Genomic DNA, 17,105 nt, shown 5'->3' with positions numbered 1-17,105 from the left:
TAACGCGTTGCCTGGCTTAAGGCATGAATGCTACCCACATTGCCCGATGTCCTGAAAGATGACTGGATGACGTGGAATCGTGCGTCGGAGCACCGATGCGCCTCGCTCTCTCCTCGTCGTGCGTCACATGCATTTTATTTGTGAAATCTAAATCGGAATACACGTGGGAAGCGGGCAGGTGGATCGCAGAGGGCTTTTCGTGAGTTGTCGCCAAAGGAACTGAATGCAATATAGTTGCTAATTTGTATATGCCAACTACACATATTGCCCTCAAACGATACACTGTAGAGGTAAGATTAATGTTATTATATGACAGCTTATAGGGAAAAGTTTTAGGTTTGGATGGAAACATTTGAGGTATGCTGGATAGTGTATGTTACACCTGTTTTACTTTCATTCAGTCTCTCTCTCTCTCTCTCTCTCTCTCGCTCTCTCTTTCTCTCTCTCTCTCTCTCTCTCTCTGTGAGTACAGAGGAATGTGTTTTTGGAGCTTGAAAGGCAAGTTCAGTCGCATTACTCACGTTTAGTCTTTGCATTTCTTCTATTGGTATGTGTGTGCGCGTGCGTGTGTGTCTCTCTGTGTGGCTACGCAGAGAGGAGGGGCTCTTCAAGGTCACAGACTTCTTCAGACAGACATATCTTGATGTCCCAGGAAAGGAGAAGACTGTCCTGCTTATTTTTCATGCATTATTTTAATGGATATTGAAATTCTCGTTTGGCCTATACACAGTGAAAGGAATTGACATTATATACAAAACTGCTGGACACGCCAGCTTGCAAACCATTCATTCATGTTTTCATTTATTTCTCCTTTCCTTCCAAATCCGTCACGTGGAGGCTGCCAGTTTATCACAGGGCCAGGCAGATGGACACACCCAAGCCCATATTCGCTCACTTGCTTTTCTCCAGACTGCAAAGGCCAAATCAAATATTGTTGCATTTTATTGTGTCCTTTAGAACATATGCATTCATGGCGCCTAAACCGGACTGCTAGTCTTTAATTCCAATCACCATTTGACTTGGTGTCACAAAAAGATCAATTTGTTATATAGGAATGAGGACAAACCTGTCTTCTAATTCCGGCTGAACTGGGTTCATGTGGAGTCATCTTTCAGCATATTTTGCTATTTTTTGTTCTGATGGCATTTAGGGTGAATTTCAGCTCCAGTTCAAATGCTTGCATATATATATTTAACTTTTATTTTTTTATTTTGTAAAAAATGTTTTGTTGAGGATAACAACTTGATGTATAACTGTTTGCCAGGATATGCACTCTAATACATAATAGGCCCAATCGCCGATTTAATCCACCTACTCTCACACAATAATGTGGAGAAGGCACGTTTTGAAAAGATTTCTAAACTTAGTAACATGTTAACCATGTATTGAGGATATTTGAACGCAGTTCACAGAATGATGTCCGAGGTCAGACCCGTATGAGATGAAACCAGAACATGCTTCCGTTCAGCTCTCTGACTTTGGGCTGCTGAAGGCAGAGGGGGGACTAATGAATAATGAATGCTTTATGGAAATGTGTGTATGTTAGTTGGCCGAGTGTGGCGGTAATGCACTTCTCCAACCAGCACTTCTCCTCTCAGCGATGGAAATCCTCTCAGCGGTCCAGAGTCTCACAGCGCAGCAGAGAGGATCTCCCCCATTACACTTTTGGTTGGATTCAATGCTATTTGACACAGTTATGCTAACAGAGAATCAGACACACACACAGACACACACCGACACAGACACAGACACACACACACACACACACACACAGCGAAACCAGTTCAAATCAGTTGAGGGTTTCTTCTTTTGGGACTCAAATTAATTTCACCTTGGAAATAAACATGGTTGGTACCTAAATAGTTTTTTTTGTGACCAATCTGGGTTAAATCTGTGTGTTTATCAGTTAAAACTATATAGTTTATGTATAAATCCCATACTGTCGTGCTTCAATCGAAGCACTGCTCAGTAACGGAGCTGGAATGATCCATTGACTAGTCCATCAGCAGGATAAAAGGCCACGGAGGATACATTGAACCCTTTTCACCACAGCTCTTTGGTATTCAGAACATCTCCGCAGTATAGGCAGTGTGACATCCATAAGTCCCTTGTGGTCTGGTTCCGCGTTCACTTATCGTGTCCACAGTGATCCCCAATCTCAGTCTCTGTTTTCGCTCCACATTTACCACTGTGCCTTTCTTTATGACTCGGTGGCTTCAGTGCGTCTTTACAGTAGCTATTTTCTCCGGCTCCTGTCATACCGTAATTCCCAATCCTTTTTCAGCGGGTGCATAAATGCAGGGCATAAATAATGCAGAACTTTCCCTTTTGTCTCACACACACAAACACACACACACACACACACACATGTACATAAAATAAAATGCACTCATACATTATGCGCGGATGCAAAACTTGGGGTGTCTATATTTCAAGAAGAGTTCTCTGCGGCAGCGCAGCCCTATTTCCAGAGAAGTCCTCCGGTAATTTCTTCAAAGTGACTTAGTCCTATTACTTATTCATGACATTCATGGCATCACGTTACATAACTGATAGGCCCCGTAGTTGGGAATAACTACCAATGAAACAAGCCTTTAATCATACCATTAGTATGGACAGTCTTCTGCTCTGGATGTGACAGGAAGATATGACCGGAGACACAGTGTGGCATAATTTGCCTGTTAGGTGTGGAGATGAAAACTTTTTTTTAGTTGTTTTCAAGCAGTTATTCATTTTGGGACCTTATCGTTGCCTGAGATGCTTAACAGAGTTTTCAAGGAGTCCTGGAATGATTCTGATGCACCAGTTGGATCGGATTCGAGACGATTAACGATTATTCAAGTTAGGTTCACGCTCCTCCGATGTGAGGATTTTCTGATCACAGTAAACTGAATTTCTTTGGGTTTTTGGTATTTTTGGTTGAACAAAGCTAAATCTGACTGTCAGGTTGAGGAATTTACAGCAAGTTATTTTCACCAATTTTGAGCCTCAACGAGTCATCGATTTAATTGAGAAAATAATAGGCGTAGTAATCGACGGTGAAAATAATCATGAGATCAAATGAGCTTGTGCGTATGATTGTCTCACTGTGGCTATTTTGTGAGCACTTTTTATTCATGTGTTTTTTTTATGTAGAAGCAATCATTAGGACATGTTGCTTCACATGCTGGCGCAAACCTTTTAATTCACCTATCGTAGGCCTCATTTTCAGGAAACCCTCCAACTTTTCCCAACACCAGCAACAAGGGCCATACAGTTTTGAGCTAATTCTCTCCAGCATTTAGTTCTGCGCCAAAAAGAAAGCTTATTTTAGTGCAATTTAAAAACACATGCTTCTTGTTTGCATATTGGCAGAAATGAACAAAGCAAACACTGATTCGCTATGACACATTTATTATGAGATCTTATTAAATCCATACGTTATCAAAGTGTGTAGCTCAAATAAGAGCAAACATTATCGGTGAAAGTCCAGAGGATGTTTTGTTAACTGGTTCCTGACTGCAAAATGAAGGCCAGCTGGGCATCTTTATCTTTGTCTCAATGGTGTGAGTTGAGGAATGTAAAATGTTTTACAAGAAGAAAGAAAAAGAAAAGCCAGCCGAGTTCCCCAATCCTTTACTCCAAACTGCTTCTTAATAACTCAGTCAGACATGAAGCAGTAATGTAGAGAAAACGGTGGAATGCTGTCTTTTTCTTCTCTAGTCTCACCCTTTCACTCAGCCCCTTTCTAAAGTATTTGTGCGAGTGTGTGTGTGTGTGTGTGTGTGTGAGAAAGATGTCCTGCAGGCCGAGCAGGTGCACATTACAGAGGGATAGGGCCCAGGGAGCAAAGAAAGGGAGAGAGGGGTGAGGAGAGGGAGGGAGGTCTGTCTTACAGGTCATACAAAAGAGCCAGTGTTTTCTCTCTCACTCTCTCGGAGAGCTGAGTGAAGACAGTAGAGGCCGTGGTGGTGGAGAGAGAGGGAGAGAGGGAGAGAGAGAGAGAGAGAGAGAGAGAAAGAGAGAGAGATTTCATTTGAACTATTTTAAAACAGGAAAAGTTTTTTAAAACGCACCTCAAATGTGCCGTTCAGTTAATATTATTATTTATCAATAGTATTTAAAGTTAAGAATGTATCAGAAAATACAGGTGGGAACAAGCTATCACAACTGTCTTTCCCTGTGTACGTGTGTGTTTAAGGCCGCATTCCTGAGCTTACTGAGCCGTAGCCGGGTGATTAATAGCAACTTGCTGATTGTTTAAGAACTGAAATTCCTCAGACCCATTTTTTTCCTCTGCTTTCACACACACACACGCAAACACACACACACACACACGCGCGCGCGCAATGCCACAGCCACAGTGGCGCTTAGTCACTCAGACAGGCTGTGACATAATGAGAACAGGAAAGGATAAGTAAATATGCACAACAGGAGAGAGAGGTAAAGTGTGTGTGTGTGTGTGTGTTTGTGTGTGTGTGTGTGGCATTCAGGTAGAATAATGGAAGCTCAGTATGCGAGTTATCTGCAGGTTACACGGTGAATTCAGAACACGGACACATTATCCACCTGGCTCTCATTCCTCCTTTTCTCCTGGTGCCTCTGCTCTCGTTTTGTTTCTTTCTTTCTCTGTTGTCTCTCTCTGATCCTCTATCTATCTCCCCTGCCTCTGCTTTCTTTACTGGATTTTATACTGAATTACTTTCAGAATTTTGTTTCAATCAACACCTCTCAACAAACATCCTAAACTTCATGAAGGTATATTGCAGGACCACATTGTTGCTATAGGTGTACCTAATAACTCACCATCCTGTTGTCTCAACATTCAAGAATGCACGTATGCAGTGTGTGTGTGTGTGTGTGTGTGTGTGTATAAATATATATATATTTAAAAAATGCTGCAGGTAATTGATGTCTGCCACCCTTCAACACACACATTCTGTACCTCCAACCATGCACAGAAGTAGCTCTCATTGTAGCTTGTTCAAGGATAATAGGGGTGTGTGTCTGCCTGCGTGTGATGTCGGTGTTTATAGTCGTTTTGTTGTTTTGGCCCCAGCGGCCCGGCTATCGGAATTCCTGATGTGGTACCCTGGCAATGGGCGGGTTTCTATGGCCATCACCGACTTGGCAGGAGAGACAGCGGACTCCCAAGGGCCCCGCTTTGTGCCTTCCTTTAGTTCTAGCTTGGGCTCGCTCCAATGTAACTTTCATAGAAACGGCGCGATGCCGTCTGATTGTGGAGAAAAGCGGGTGCAGCAAGACAATGACACAGATACATATGCTTATCCTCTGAAAGGGAGGCAGCAGACACACAGGGTGGCTGCTTTGAAGAATGTGTGTGTTTCCTACTTGTGAAAATGTGTCTATAAAAACAACGCAGGAACATGCACACAGTGTGAGTGTGTGTGTGTGTGTGTGTCTGTTTATTTTTTATATGGGAGTACAGATATGCTCTGTGTTAATTGATAAACACTTTTTTTGAAACAAGCATGCGTAGATTGTGCGTGATTGTGTATGTTTGTGAGTTTGTGTTTAAAACTCCCCTCCGCTCCTCTGGTTGCCTCTCATGGTGTTTAATGTTTACTTGAGGTTCACATTAACAAAGATAATGATTAACGTTGTCTTTTGAATTCTCACAACTCCATTCAGAAGACTTTAAGGCAGATGACTGTGTATTCTCATTGGACCATTTCTGTCACTATGATGACTAAATAAATAGGACTGAAAAACAACATATGAGGAATATAACAAATCAAATACATTTGAATACATTCAACCCTATCCAAGAAGGTCTATGTCAATACTGGTTTAGCCTTTCATTGCAACATGGTTGATTTGAAGCCAGCCCAGTGGAATGTGCACTGGACTGAACAATGCCACGCAGACGGTCACCCAAAATGCCACAGAGGCTGCATAGTTTAACCCTTGTGTTGCCTTAGGGTCATTTTGACTCGAATCAATATTACACCCTCCCCCCGCCTATGGGTCATTTTGACCCGATTCAATGTTTCACCCTCCTGTTACCTTTATATTTACTAACATATTTTACCCTTTGGGTTCAATTTGACGCCAGCAATTAAAACCTCCAGAAAATTATTAGAATTAATATTGTTTTCCAAGTTTAAGTGTGAGGCACTTTATCTTTGTTTGTTGACTACCGAAAGAACACCGACATTAAACATTGAATGGGGTCAAATTAATCCTAAGGCGGGGGGAGGGTGTAATATTGATTCGGGTCAAAATGACCCTAAGGCAACACAAGGGTTAAGCAAACACCTCTGTGAAGTGGAAACTGTAGTCACACATTCCCAGAGTGCGTGCGTGTGTCTGAGCGTGTATGCGTGTGTGTTTAAACAATAGTAAGTATGTGATGATTCTGTAGCTGATATGCCACACATCTCTGTGAGTAATCTCGTTCACATCATATACATCGATCTCTGAACCCATCGGCTATCGGTCTGACGACACATGAGCCTCAAGGGGTCAAGGGGTCATGGGGCTATGGTTCTGGTGGAGCCAGAGATATTTCATGTCCTGGATTTCCTTCACGCTGCTCATTGTTTACGGTCCTAATAGCAGCTTCAGAGGCGAGAGTTTATTCACATGTAGATGGTGTACAAACTCATTTTCAACCCATTTTTTAAAAGCAAAATAATTTTCAGTGGATTCTGAGATTGCATTTTGCCTCTTTGGTCTCCACGCGGACTGGGTACCTGAATTCAACCAAAGCCTGCTTCAACGTGATTGGTCGATACTACTCAGACCACAAACGCACTTCTGATGCCAACGTCTCAGAAAATATTTTTCACGTTAGCTTACACTTTATGCACCTGCAGAAAGAGGACGAGAAGGAGAACAAGCTGTAGAAGGGACGGCTAAGGCAGGAGGACAGTAGGAGATTGTTTAGATACTTGAAACGCTGTTGTTGAATGTCATTTTCACAGGAAGTCTATTTGAAATCCAAACAGCAGCAATAGTTCCTTTGGATACACGAGTATTCCAGGGACGTGCGGTCAGGGGAGGCAGAGCCTCACCTGTCATCCTGAGTAAAAAAAGTTCAAACAAATAATAATGATGACATCAAATTTATATTAGTATTTGTCCACCGATCTTTATGTATGACTAATTTCGAACATTTTATCGTCAAAATCGCTGAATTTGCCTATTTCCTGTTCAAATACAGGATGAAACGAGAGTTGAGGCGACGAGTCGAGCCTCACCTCTGATTGCGCAATCCATCACAAGCTGGGTTGATGCAATTGGCCCGTGCGGGTTGTCGTATCTCTGCATGTCGCCAATATAATGTTTGCAGATATGTTTATTTGCCCTGATTTTCCACAGTCTGGCGAAGGTCTTTAACCATTACATTTTAATGTTTGTAAGTGACATATTTAGTTTTGCTGAAAAGGCACAGGGTGAGGCAGGTAATACTCTGCCTCACTGAAGGGGGCGCTAGTGAGCCAACGGGTACTTGTTGCTGCTTCTTCTACGCTGAGGCACCAGGCGAGTCAAGCCCGTTTGTTTTTGTATTTTGCTACGCCAGACTGCCAACATGGAAGATATATATATATTGGTCACAGATATATCTAAGCTTAAACATGTATCAAAACTGAACTTTCAGTCAAAAGTGGACGTGATTAACATAGGTAGACCAACGCCGGTGTTACGGTTCAACCTGAGACCCTGTTAACTGGCGACCTTCGGTCGAATGCGTCTGTTGTTGTCGTAGTTACGGCAGATGTTGATAATAGCATGAGAACACGCAGCTGTCCTCGCGAATGCCGCATTGTTAAGTTCTACAATTCAATGAGAAACCTTCTCGTGTCGTGTCTGGTCTGAACATACCGGAGGAGACGATGTAGAAGAGAAAGCGTCCAGAGACTTGAAGCGTCGCGTGTTGTTTATGGGATGAAACAGGAAGTTAGCAAACTGCCCTTCCTTTGAAATACATTTGGTCAAATAAATAAACACTTAATCAACATACAATTGGGAGTCTGTTTTGTGCAAACATGCATCACGTAGCATAACTCTGTAGTACAACAACAACAAATATATATAAGGATGTTACGCGATTCGAACTCATGTCTTTGGGAGGAAAAAAGGTTAATTGCCGGGCTCTTAGCACTAGGCCAAGATCGACACGATTTACTCTGTTCGCACAATTAAATAACCTGCACTGCGGTCACTGGTCACCACGAAAGGCAGAGAACCACCAGATCAACTTGTGACCAAGGACACTGCCGACTACCATGGAGCATGTTGACGTGAACGAAGGAGCACTCTACAATAGTGATGGCTTCTCAAACAAATATTCAGCTGTTTCAATTCAAAACGTCTTTAAAGGGCTGCACATTAATGAGGAAAATGTTTGTGTTGTTGTCATGAGGTAAACATACACAATCTGGACAATAAGGCCAGAAATGGTCATACATGTATGAATATCCAAACATTACACCCATATGTGATTGTTTACCATCTGTCCACTTTGCCTTATTGTGTCCGTGATTTATGCCACTTAAATAAAGTAAATAAGTGACCTGTACTGTTTGACTTCTCTGTGTTCTTGGCTGGCCACACAATTAAGAATTCAACCAGCCAAGAACACAGAGAGGTCAAACAGTTCAGGTCACTTCTTTAGTTTACTTTAAATATGACAGATGGTAAACAATCACATATGGGTGTAATGTTTGTAACAGGGGGGGGGGGGGGGGGAGGTGCTGATGGAAATGTCACTCTTGCCTGTCTTCAAAACTTGAGAGCCCTGTTTATATATGTGTAAATCTGACACTAAAGGAGTCAGTGCCTCACCAACCATGAACCTCACCGCACGTCACTGGAGTATTCACTGTCTAATATGAAGCTCCCGCCAGCAGCATGTCAGCTGAGGTTAGCCTGAAGACTGGAAACAACATTCACCTGAGGCTCACTATTAACGCGTTACATCTCATTTGTTTCATTTGTTTCAAATGTGCAGGCTGTAGATTTACAGGGGGTTGTGTGCTGGACTACTTCTTGGCTGAGAGGGGTGACTTATCAGTGACTGATACCTTCGGATAGAGCCAGGCTAGTTGTTTCCCACTGTGTGCAATTTGCCTGCTGAGTGAAGCCAAGCAGCTGCTGGTGGGAGCTCCATAAGAGATATAAGACATTGTGCTCCAACTCCTGGGAGGTGGAGTACTGCTTTTCATTTAATTTGGACTTACATCGACTTCCATTCGACTTTTTCTTGGTTGTCAAAGTTGTCCAAGACACTAAAGAAAATCCCTTCCGAAACCTGGACAGCTTCTCTTTCTGGCTCAAATGAGCAGTTCTTATTCTCAGCAGCTCAATCTATTGCACGTCAGATTATTATTATTTGTATACAAAATAATTCCCCAGCATTTAATTATCTTTGGTTAATTTGTTCTTCTCTCCCTCTCTTTCCCCCCCCCCCCCTTCTCTCCTTCAGTGCTCTGATGTAGAAAGCCCTCTTCAGAATATGCCTTGTCTCCATGGTAACGGACATCAGGCAGACCCAGGAAAACATCCACATAACCAACCTGATCCTGGACTGTACTGAAGAGGATTGTACCACACATTCACACAATGAAGCATTCTTAAAAATATGACCACTGTTCTGCTGTTACTCCATGAAGTTATTTGACCAATTCCAGGAAGATCACAGGAGTCAAAGGGCCTAAAATATTGCTCGAAAAAACTTTAACTTTAGGATCACAATGCAAAGGACTTTGTATTCTCTCTAAATGGTTCCCTAAAACCAGGAGGAAAACTTCATTCAAAAGGTTAGCTTTTCCTTGATCCTTATATCAGGGATATATTCATTCACAATCAAGGCTTCTTAAACTGGGCAGCACCAATCCCATACTCGTCTGAAACCAGCACCAGGATGCACCAGCTGTTCAGCCAGGTGCTGGACCAGAGGGATCTGTCCAGGGCAGGGGACCTGTTTTCTCTGGAGGACACAGCGATCGAAGCATGTCTGTCTCAGGCTCTGGACCAGATCAAGGCTATCTCCTGCTCACAGGTCAGTATGCAGAACCAATCAAAAATACCACAAGGGCAAATGTCAGTTTGAATAATTATTCATGCACTTATCCATAATTCATCTATTCATCCTTCATTCATCACTGTCTCCCTGATGTTTTGTTTCCGCTTCCCATCTGCCGGCTGACAGGACTATTTGACCAATGACAACGACCAGGCGGTGGTGGAGATTTGCATAACGCGCGTCACCACGGCCATCAGGGAGACGGGCTCCATCGAGCGCCACAGCACGGCGCTGGTGGGGCTGTGGGAGTCGTGTCTCGAACACAACCTCACCCCGCAAGGTGAAAACACAGAGGACACACCGCACACCAAGATCGCCTCGGACATCACCAGCTGTATCCTGCAGGTATACGCACACACACACACACACGCCATATTGTTGGAGTGTTGAGAAGCACAAACGCCACATCCAGTACATACCTTTGCACATATCTGTTGACACTTTGAACAATGACTCTGTATAATATGATACTTCAGCAGTAGATTTGCCAGACGGGGTTTTGGTCTGTTTAAAACATAATTTTTTTAAGCAGTGGCATATAGAAGTAGTTTACGGTTTATACCCATCTCTGGACACAAGGATTTACTGTGCACCAAGATAAACATGACCACAGATATGTATCAGTGCACATGTTGCAGAGCAGACTCGCTAATCTGGCACAGATCTCTACATTGTTAACCGTTATACACAAATATCCGTCTGACGGACAATGCTGATCCTGAAAACAGTCCAAAAGACGATGAGACGGACAACACCTGGATGAAGAATTCGGATGTTTTACCTAATTAAAAACCGCAATATTGCAGTATGGAAATATACTGTACTACAAGTTAAAGCTCCTGCTTTGAATTGATTGCTGATTCATCAATGTTTGAAAAACATATTTTGCTGCTATAGTTGGTTGAGGTGGAATTATTACGTTTTTACGATTTTACCACTTGTTTAAACCAATACTCAAAACTCAAAAATACTTAACTGTATTGTTTGGTAACATTTGTTTTACTTGAATGCTGCAACTAACAGGTGAATCATAAGCTACAACTATCCACTGTAAGTCATCAGGCTGAAAGGATTTGGGGTATTTTGAAGTAAACGTAGATGAGAAAGGTTGAGGTAAAGTGTCTACATATATGAATTAGAATATCCATCATGCATCATATCCAACGGTTTTTTTTTGCTTCGAGAGTGAATACTCTTAATTTATTCACTGCTGAGGGGCTTTAGAAAAATGTACCCCCCCCCCCCACACACACACACACACACCTCCCCACCATATTTCCTTCGGGAATGTGCTTAATTCCATCTTAATGAGACCGTTTCTTGAGGGAAAGGCACACACACATACACATAGAAGTTATTTTTTCCTCTTGATTCTATTCCATTTTCCTCTCTCTTTCTTTCTTTCTTTCTTTCTTTCTTACCCGCCGACTATCTCTATCTGTTTTGTGCTAGAGAAGAGAAGAGATGAGCAAGAAATGTTTTGTTTAGCTCACTGCTTGTGCGCAACACACACACACGTATAAGCCTGCAGATGTCTGGCCTGATTGATGATGATGGCATCTACAGTGTTTAAAGAAAGTGTTTTATATGGGCATTAAAGGGACTCTCTGGAATAAGATAAAAGAGAGAGAGAGATAAATAAATCTCTAAATCCATACATAAGTAAGTTGGGAATTTTTTAAATTGTATGTTTGGATTTAAATGCAAACCTGTTAATTGAATGCAATGAAATGTAGATTGATGATCATCCTGACTGAATAACGGTGTTGGTGATACTTTGTCTGCACCGCCACCTAGTGGCTGAATAGAGATGTGACAGACAAAGAGAGGGCAAGTCGACACGCTTCCCCTCATGCGAAAACAACTGTCAACATCAGTTTGAAAGGCATTCTGGGTATTCTGAAGTAAAGGCAGATGAGGAAGGTTGAGTTTGAATGAAGTGTCTTGACGTCCACGGGGTGCAGTTAACCTCGCATGAAACATATTTATTTATGTAATCAGTGCTGAGGGTCTAAAAGGTGTCTCCTTTCATCATTAGACATCTGCAGTTAAAGGGGGAGGGGGAGGGGGAGAGGTTCTCTTTTCCATCCTACAGACTTATCGGTATCGGTATCAGTCTGTCCTGTTGAAGGTGCTGGTGCATTTCAAATCCCCTTTCTTTATTCTTCCTCTTGCAAATGTCCACAGGGACCAACCACTGCATTCGTCTGCCTCCTCCTTTCCCCCCTCGACACACTTGAAACTCATGGTAAATGTGAGCGCTTTTAAATGTCTCTTAAAGCCTGTTTTTTAAATTTATCTCACACTTATTGCACTGCTTGAGGAAAGTGGTGATCGTAGCTTCCACTTTTTTTCTGAAGAATCTTTTTGATGGATAACTGGCAGCAGTGGGGATGTTTTCAAGTCACACTGTAGTAGCCATCAAAAACAAACATACATCAAATTGCCACTGGCGCACCGTGGGTTTATGGTCTACGCAGCCAAAATATTGTCCATTCGGGATTCTGTTTTTCTGATCATTTTATTTCACTAAACTAAACAAGCAAACAAACAGAAGAACAAAGGAACTCCAAACGCTGCCTGTCCTGCGATGGTAAAAACAAAAATTGTCCTAACCAGGTGCATGCTGGTCTTGTACCTGCCTACCCCTACATATAACCACAAAAGACTAAATATATCTATTCAAAAACAACAACAACAACAACAACAAATTAAACTAAACTGAAGACTATCACACATAAAACATCTATTGTAATATATCAAAACATTTACCCTAAATAAGCAAACAACCTGAATGATTAAACAATACTACTAATAAAATAACTAAATACTAATATCAAATAAATAGGCTAACACACAGACAATATTTGACAATAAACGCTCAGTGCCTCCATAGATCAGCTGTGCTTCTGGGCCATTGTAGATATAAAAAAATAAATGTTAATGCAGGACGTTTCTTCTCCCTATTCAATATGTGAACCCAGACTGAAAAGAGCTAGATATCGTTACTTTTTATATGAAAGGATTTGTCACCGCCTTAAATGAAAGCCCCTGGGTCTGCTTCCTTTCCCTTGAATGCGTGTGCGATGCCCTCTCTTCTTTTGTCCCCTCAGAACTACAGCTGTCCCTCGGTCATGGTGCTGGCCGTCCCGGTGGCGGTGCGGTTCCTGCAGAGCGGGAACCGGGAGCTGAGCAGGAACATGTCCAGTTATCTCTCCCTGGCTGCGATCGCCAAGGCTGATCTGCTGGCGGAGCACACGGAGGCCATCGCGCTCAATGTGCTGGGAGGTAGGACGCGCAGACACATGTCCACTTGGAGAGGGCGCACACGTAAACTAACATGCACACAGGAGGGTGTGTGCCTTTTGTTGGCGCTATGAAGACAGGGCGAGTCACAGCAAGAGCTTTGCAGGAGAGCGCTGCTTATGAATGCACATTAAAAATGATTTCATTATAATAGGCGTTGTTTATTATAGCTGCTAAAAAAATCTTCTTTTCTCTGATGCATACGTAAGACGTAGTTTATTGTGTGGAGAAAAGGACAACCGATGTTTTGTGATGTGCAGTTTCTTCTTGTCTGTGTCTGTGGGATATATTGATATTCTTTTTCAACTTGGTTCTACTTTGTCTACTTAACTGTTTGATGAAAACATAAAAAAGATGTTCATTGCTTTCATGGCGCTGAGCTGATCAGTTCTATCAGAGGGCAGAGAGGGAAACGGAGCTGACCTCCGGTCAGTGGTTAAAGAAGGCCTTTAAGAAACAAGTTTTTGGGGGATTATTTTCAAGCTCATTAGTTTGGTGTAAGTGTCTAAAGAACCATAGTTAGCACTGCCTGATGGAGATCTGCTTACCTCTCACACAGCACACACACACACACACACACACACACATGCTTCATTAATACGAGGGAGTTGCCATGCAGCAGTTCAGTTAAAAGAGAACAGACTTTTTTGAGAAATAATTTAGGTCTCCATTATGTGAAAATGGTCACATGTATGGATGGGCTTTTTTTGCTTTTGGCAAAATGCTGAACTATCACCTCACACACACACACACACACACACACACACGCTCGCACACACACACACACACACACACACACGCAAACACACACTATTGCATGGTGCTTATCACCTCATGCAGCACCACAGTGATGCTCCCACCGAGCACATTTTCTGCTAGCAGCTCAGCACATGAAACAGCTCGGCTGTCTGGTTTATTATACAAGTGAAGTTGAGCCAGGGTTTGGGCTTAGAGTGTTAAATAGTTGGAAGACACTTTACACCTTTGGTCATAAAACTGTGGCTGAAAATAGAGATACCACGTGCCCTGGCAACGGAGAAACATAAATCAGGTTTTTTTTCTGATTAGAGTTGCTGTCTGAGAAAATACGATTATGTTTTCATTCAGGCACTGTGTTGTAAACCTATGCCTGTCAACGCGGCTCACCGTTGACGTCAGAAGTGCATTCAGGGGCAGATGTTAACTCTAAAGAAAGAAACGCCACTAGTTATTTCCAAAACAACAACAAATCAAATCAAATCAGCTAACGCTATTTCTTTTCTGGTGAATTTTGGAAGCTTTTTCACTGACACAATGTTTATATGAGTCGGTCGTTATTCAGTTTTGTGCACAAAGATGTGGATGCACATGCAAGCATCACTCTGCATTATGCTGATCGACTTTGGACGGCGGTTTTGGCGAAGAAGCGTTGCAATGCGAAAATCGCTGTTGGACCAAAGTCAAACACAGATAATTTGAAGGAGATGCAAATAAAGTCCCACACGTGTGTCATTTTGTCATATTAATAATGTTTGTTGTCCACAAGCTCGCATCAAATTCCGGTTGGTCAGCTGCTCAGGGCAGACACAGTCATCATGTTTGTGACATAACTTTGACCTGCAAATTTATTTCCAATACATTTATAACCTCCCCAAAGTCATCACATAATATCACACTTCAAGACACATTGAAAGTTTTTTTTCTTGTGAGCTTAGAAAGAAATGGAAAAAAGACTGGAGGGACAGAACATTCCTTGCAAATAAATACAAAAGTGAACAATGCTTGTTTGAAGGCTTTATGAAAGTAAGTTCATATTTACGTGTCCATGGGCAGTTTTTATTGCAGCCTCGGCTGTTTCACATTTTTACCCTCCTGCAACCCTCTCCGAACATTTCAATCTCATGTTGCCTCTTCAAGCCGAGCTCGCCTCTACTTCTCTCCTCCCATCTCAAACGGCAACATAAACACAAGACTATAGCCATGCCAAACTGTACACACACACACACACACATATACATGCACGCAGCGCTTGCAGAAGTAAAAACAGATGACCTCTCTTTTTCCCAGCAGCCCCTCTGTTCAGGATGTGAACTGATGTAATGGGGTTCGGGTGACGTTGATGGGGTGTGAGTTGGTCACACGAGCTACCAGCAAGTTCTGTGCGTGTGTGTGTGTGTGTGTGTTTACACTCTACGCTTGTTACCAAAGCCTGAGGTTGCCTGCCGCATGCAGTTTTTGTGTTCTTTGGAATGCAATGTATTAGCTACATTTAGTATTTTGTTGTATTTCTATTATATATCTGTTAGTTCCATGGAAAGCAACCTTTACGAGGATGTGTGTGTACACGAGTTTCAGGAATCCAGAAGCAGGATACAGCGTGAAGGTTTTATAGCTTGCTTTAGTAAGGACCCGGCCATTATCAGATACACACACACACACACACACACACACACAGTACCTGCACACAGAAACATATGGCATTGCTTTGGCCCAATAAGGATTTTAGAACTAAGAGTTCCTTCCTTCTCAAAGTAAAACCCGATCTTATGGTAACACTGAAGCTTGGAATGTTTCATCTGTCAGAGTTATATGTCTCTTCAGGCGACCCGACTGCGAAACATGTGTAGTCACTGTACTCCGTCTTGTAACGATAAGAGACGGCGGAGGGAGAAAAGTTTGGGAGGGTGGGTTGGATGGGAGTCGGTGTGAAAGGTGACGTTTCCATTTCACAACAGGTCCCAGACAGGAACAGTTGGAGACTATCCAGAGGTTGTAGCTGCAGGAGGAACCTGTTATATTTCACTAATGAGCAAGTGGGCAGGATGGGCCTCAGTAAACTGTGAGCATGTGTGAGCTGCTAACAACTTGCGTGCTATTATATATTATATATTTATGCAGTGGCAGATGTATTTTCATGTACCATCGTCAGATAAAACTTAATCGACAGGAGATTGCACACATTGTATTAAAAAATCTTTTTTATTAACGATTTTTTGATTACATTTATTTTTGCTGGATGTTATTATCTGTCAGTCAAACTTTGCAGAACTGCTCTTTTGAGTATTTTTAATTCAATTCAATTCAATTCAGTTTATTTGTATAGCCCAATTTCACAAATTACAAATTTGTCTCGGAGTGCTTTACAATCTGTACACATAGACATCCCTGCCCCAAAACCTCACATCGGACCAGGAAAAACTCCCAAATAACCCTTCAGGGGGAAAAAAAGGGAAGAAACCTGGAGGAGAGCAACAGAGGAGGATCCCTCTCCTAGGATGGACAGATGCAATAGATGTAATGTGTACAGAAGGACAGATTTAGAGTTAAAATACATTCAATGAATATGACAGAGTGTATGAATAGTTCATAGTAGGCATATTCCACGATGGAGACCTCCACGATCCATCAGGCAGATGGCGGTGGGGAGGAGGGGCGGAGTCTCAACAGGACAGTGGCGTAGTCATGAGCAGGAATTCCACGACCCAGACGATCCATCAGGCAGATAGATCTATGCCGTCTCATAGGGTCCGATGACCCCATGAACGAAAGTCAAAAGGACTTCGGGAGAAAGCAGAGTTAGTAACGTGTGATTGAGAGATGAAAATTCATCCTTAAGGAGAGAAAAAGAGGAGATAGGTACTCAGTGCATCCTAAAACGTCCCCGGCAGCTATAAGCCTATAGCAGCATATCAAGGGGCTGGACCAGGGCAAACCTGATTCAGCCCTAACTATAAGCTCTGTCAAGAGGAAGGTCTTAAGTCTACTCTTAAACGAGGTGACTGTGTCTGCC

The 17,105-nt window shown here is 42.4% G+C and overlaps 1 protein-coding gene across 3 annotated transcripts in view; it reads left to right on the top strand.

The window, feature by feature from the left end:
* veph1 (ventricular zone expressed PH domain-containing 1) overlaps positions 1-17,105 on the top strand; it is an 80,580-nt gene that overhangs the window by 172 nt on the left and 63,303 nt on the right. For 2 of the 3 annotated variants that reach the window (XM_056441102.1, XM_056441104.1), the window contains exons 2-4: positions 9,431-10,006; positions 10,157-10,375; positions 13,144-13,318. In XM_056441102.1, the coding sequence (XP_056297077.1) occupies positions 9,869-10,006; positions 10,157-10,375; positions 13,144-13,318 (532 nt within the window). In that variant the 5' untranslated portion in view covers positions 9,431-9,868. Of the gene's footprint in view, positions 1-121; positions 291-9,430; positions 10,007-10,156; positions 10,376-13,143; positions 13,319-17,105 lie in introns of those variants that run through there. The other variant, XM_056441103.1, reaches the window with a different exon arrangement.

Source organism: Pseudoliparis swirei, chromosome 20 (assembly GCF_029220125.1).
Source record: "Pseudoliparis swirei isolate HS2019 ecotype Mariana Trench chromosome 20, NWPU_hadal_v1, whole genome shotgun sequence".
Taxonomy (NCBI): domain Eukaryota; kingdom Metazoa; phylum Chordata; class Actinopteri; order Perciformes; family Liparidae; genus Pseudoliparis; species Pseudoliparis swirei.
This window is presented reverse-complemented; position numbering and strand designations above follow the sequence as displayed.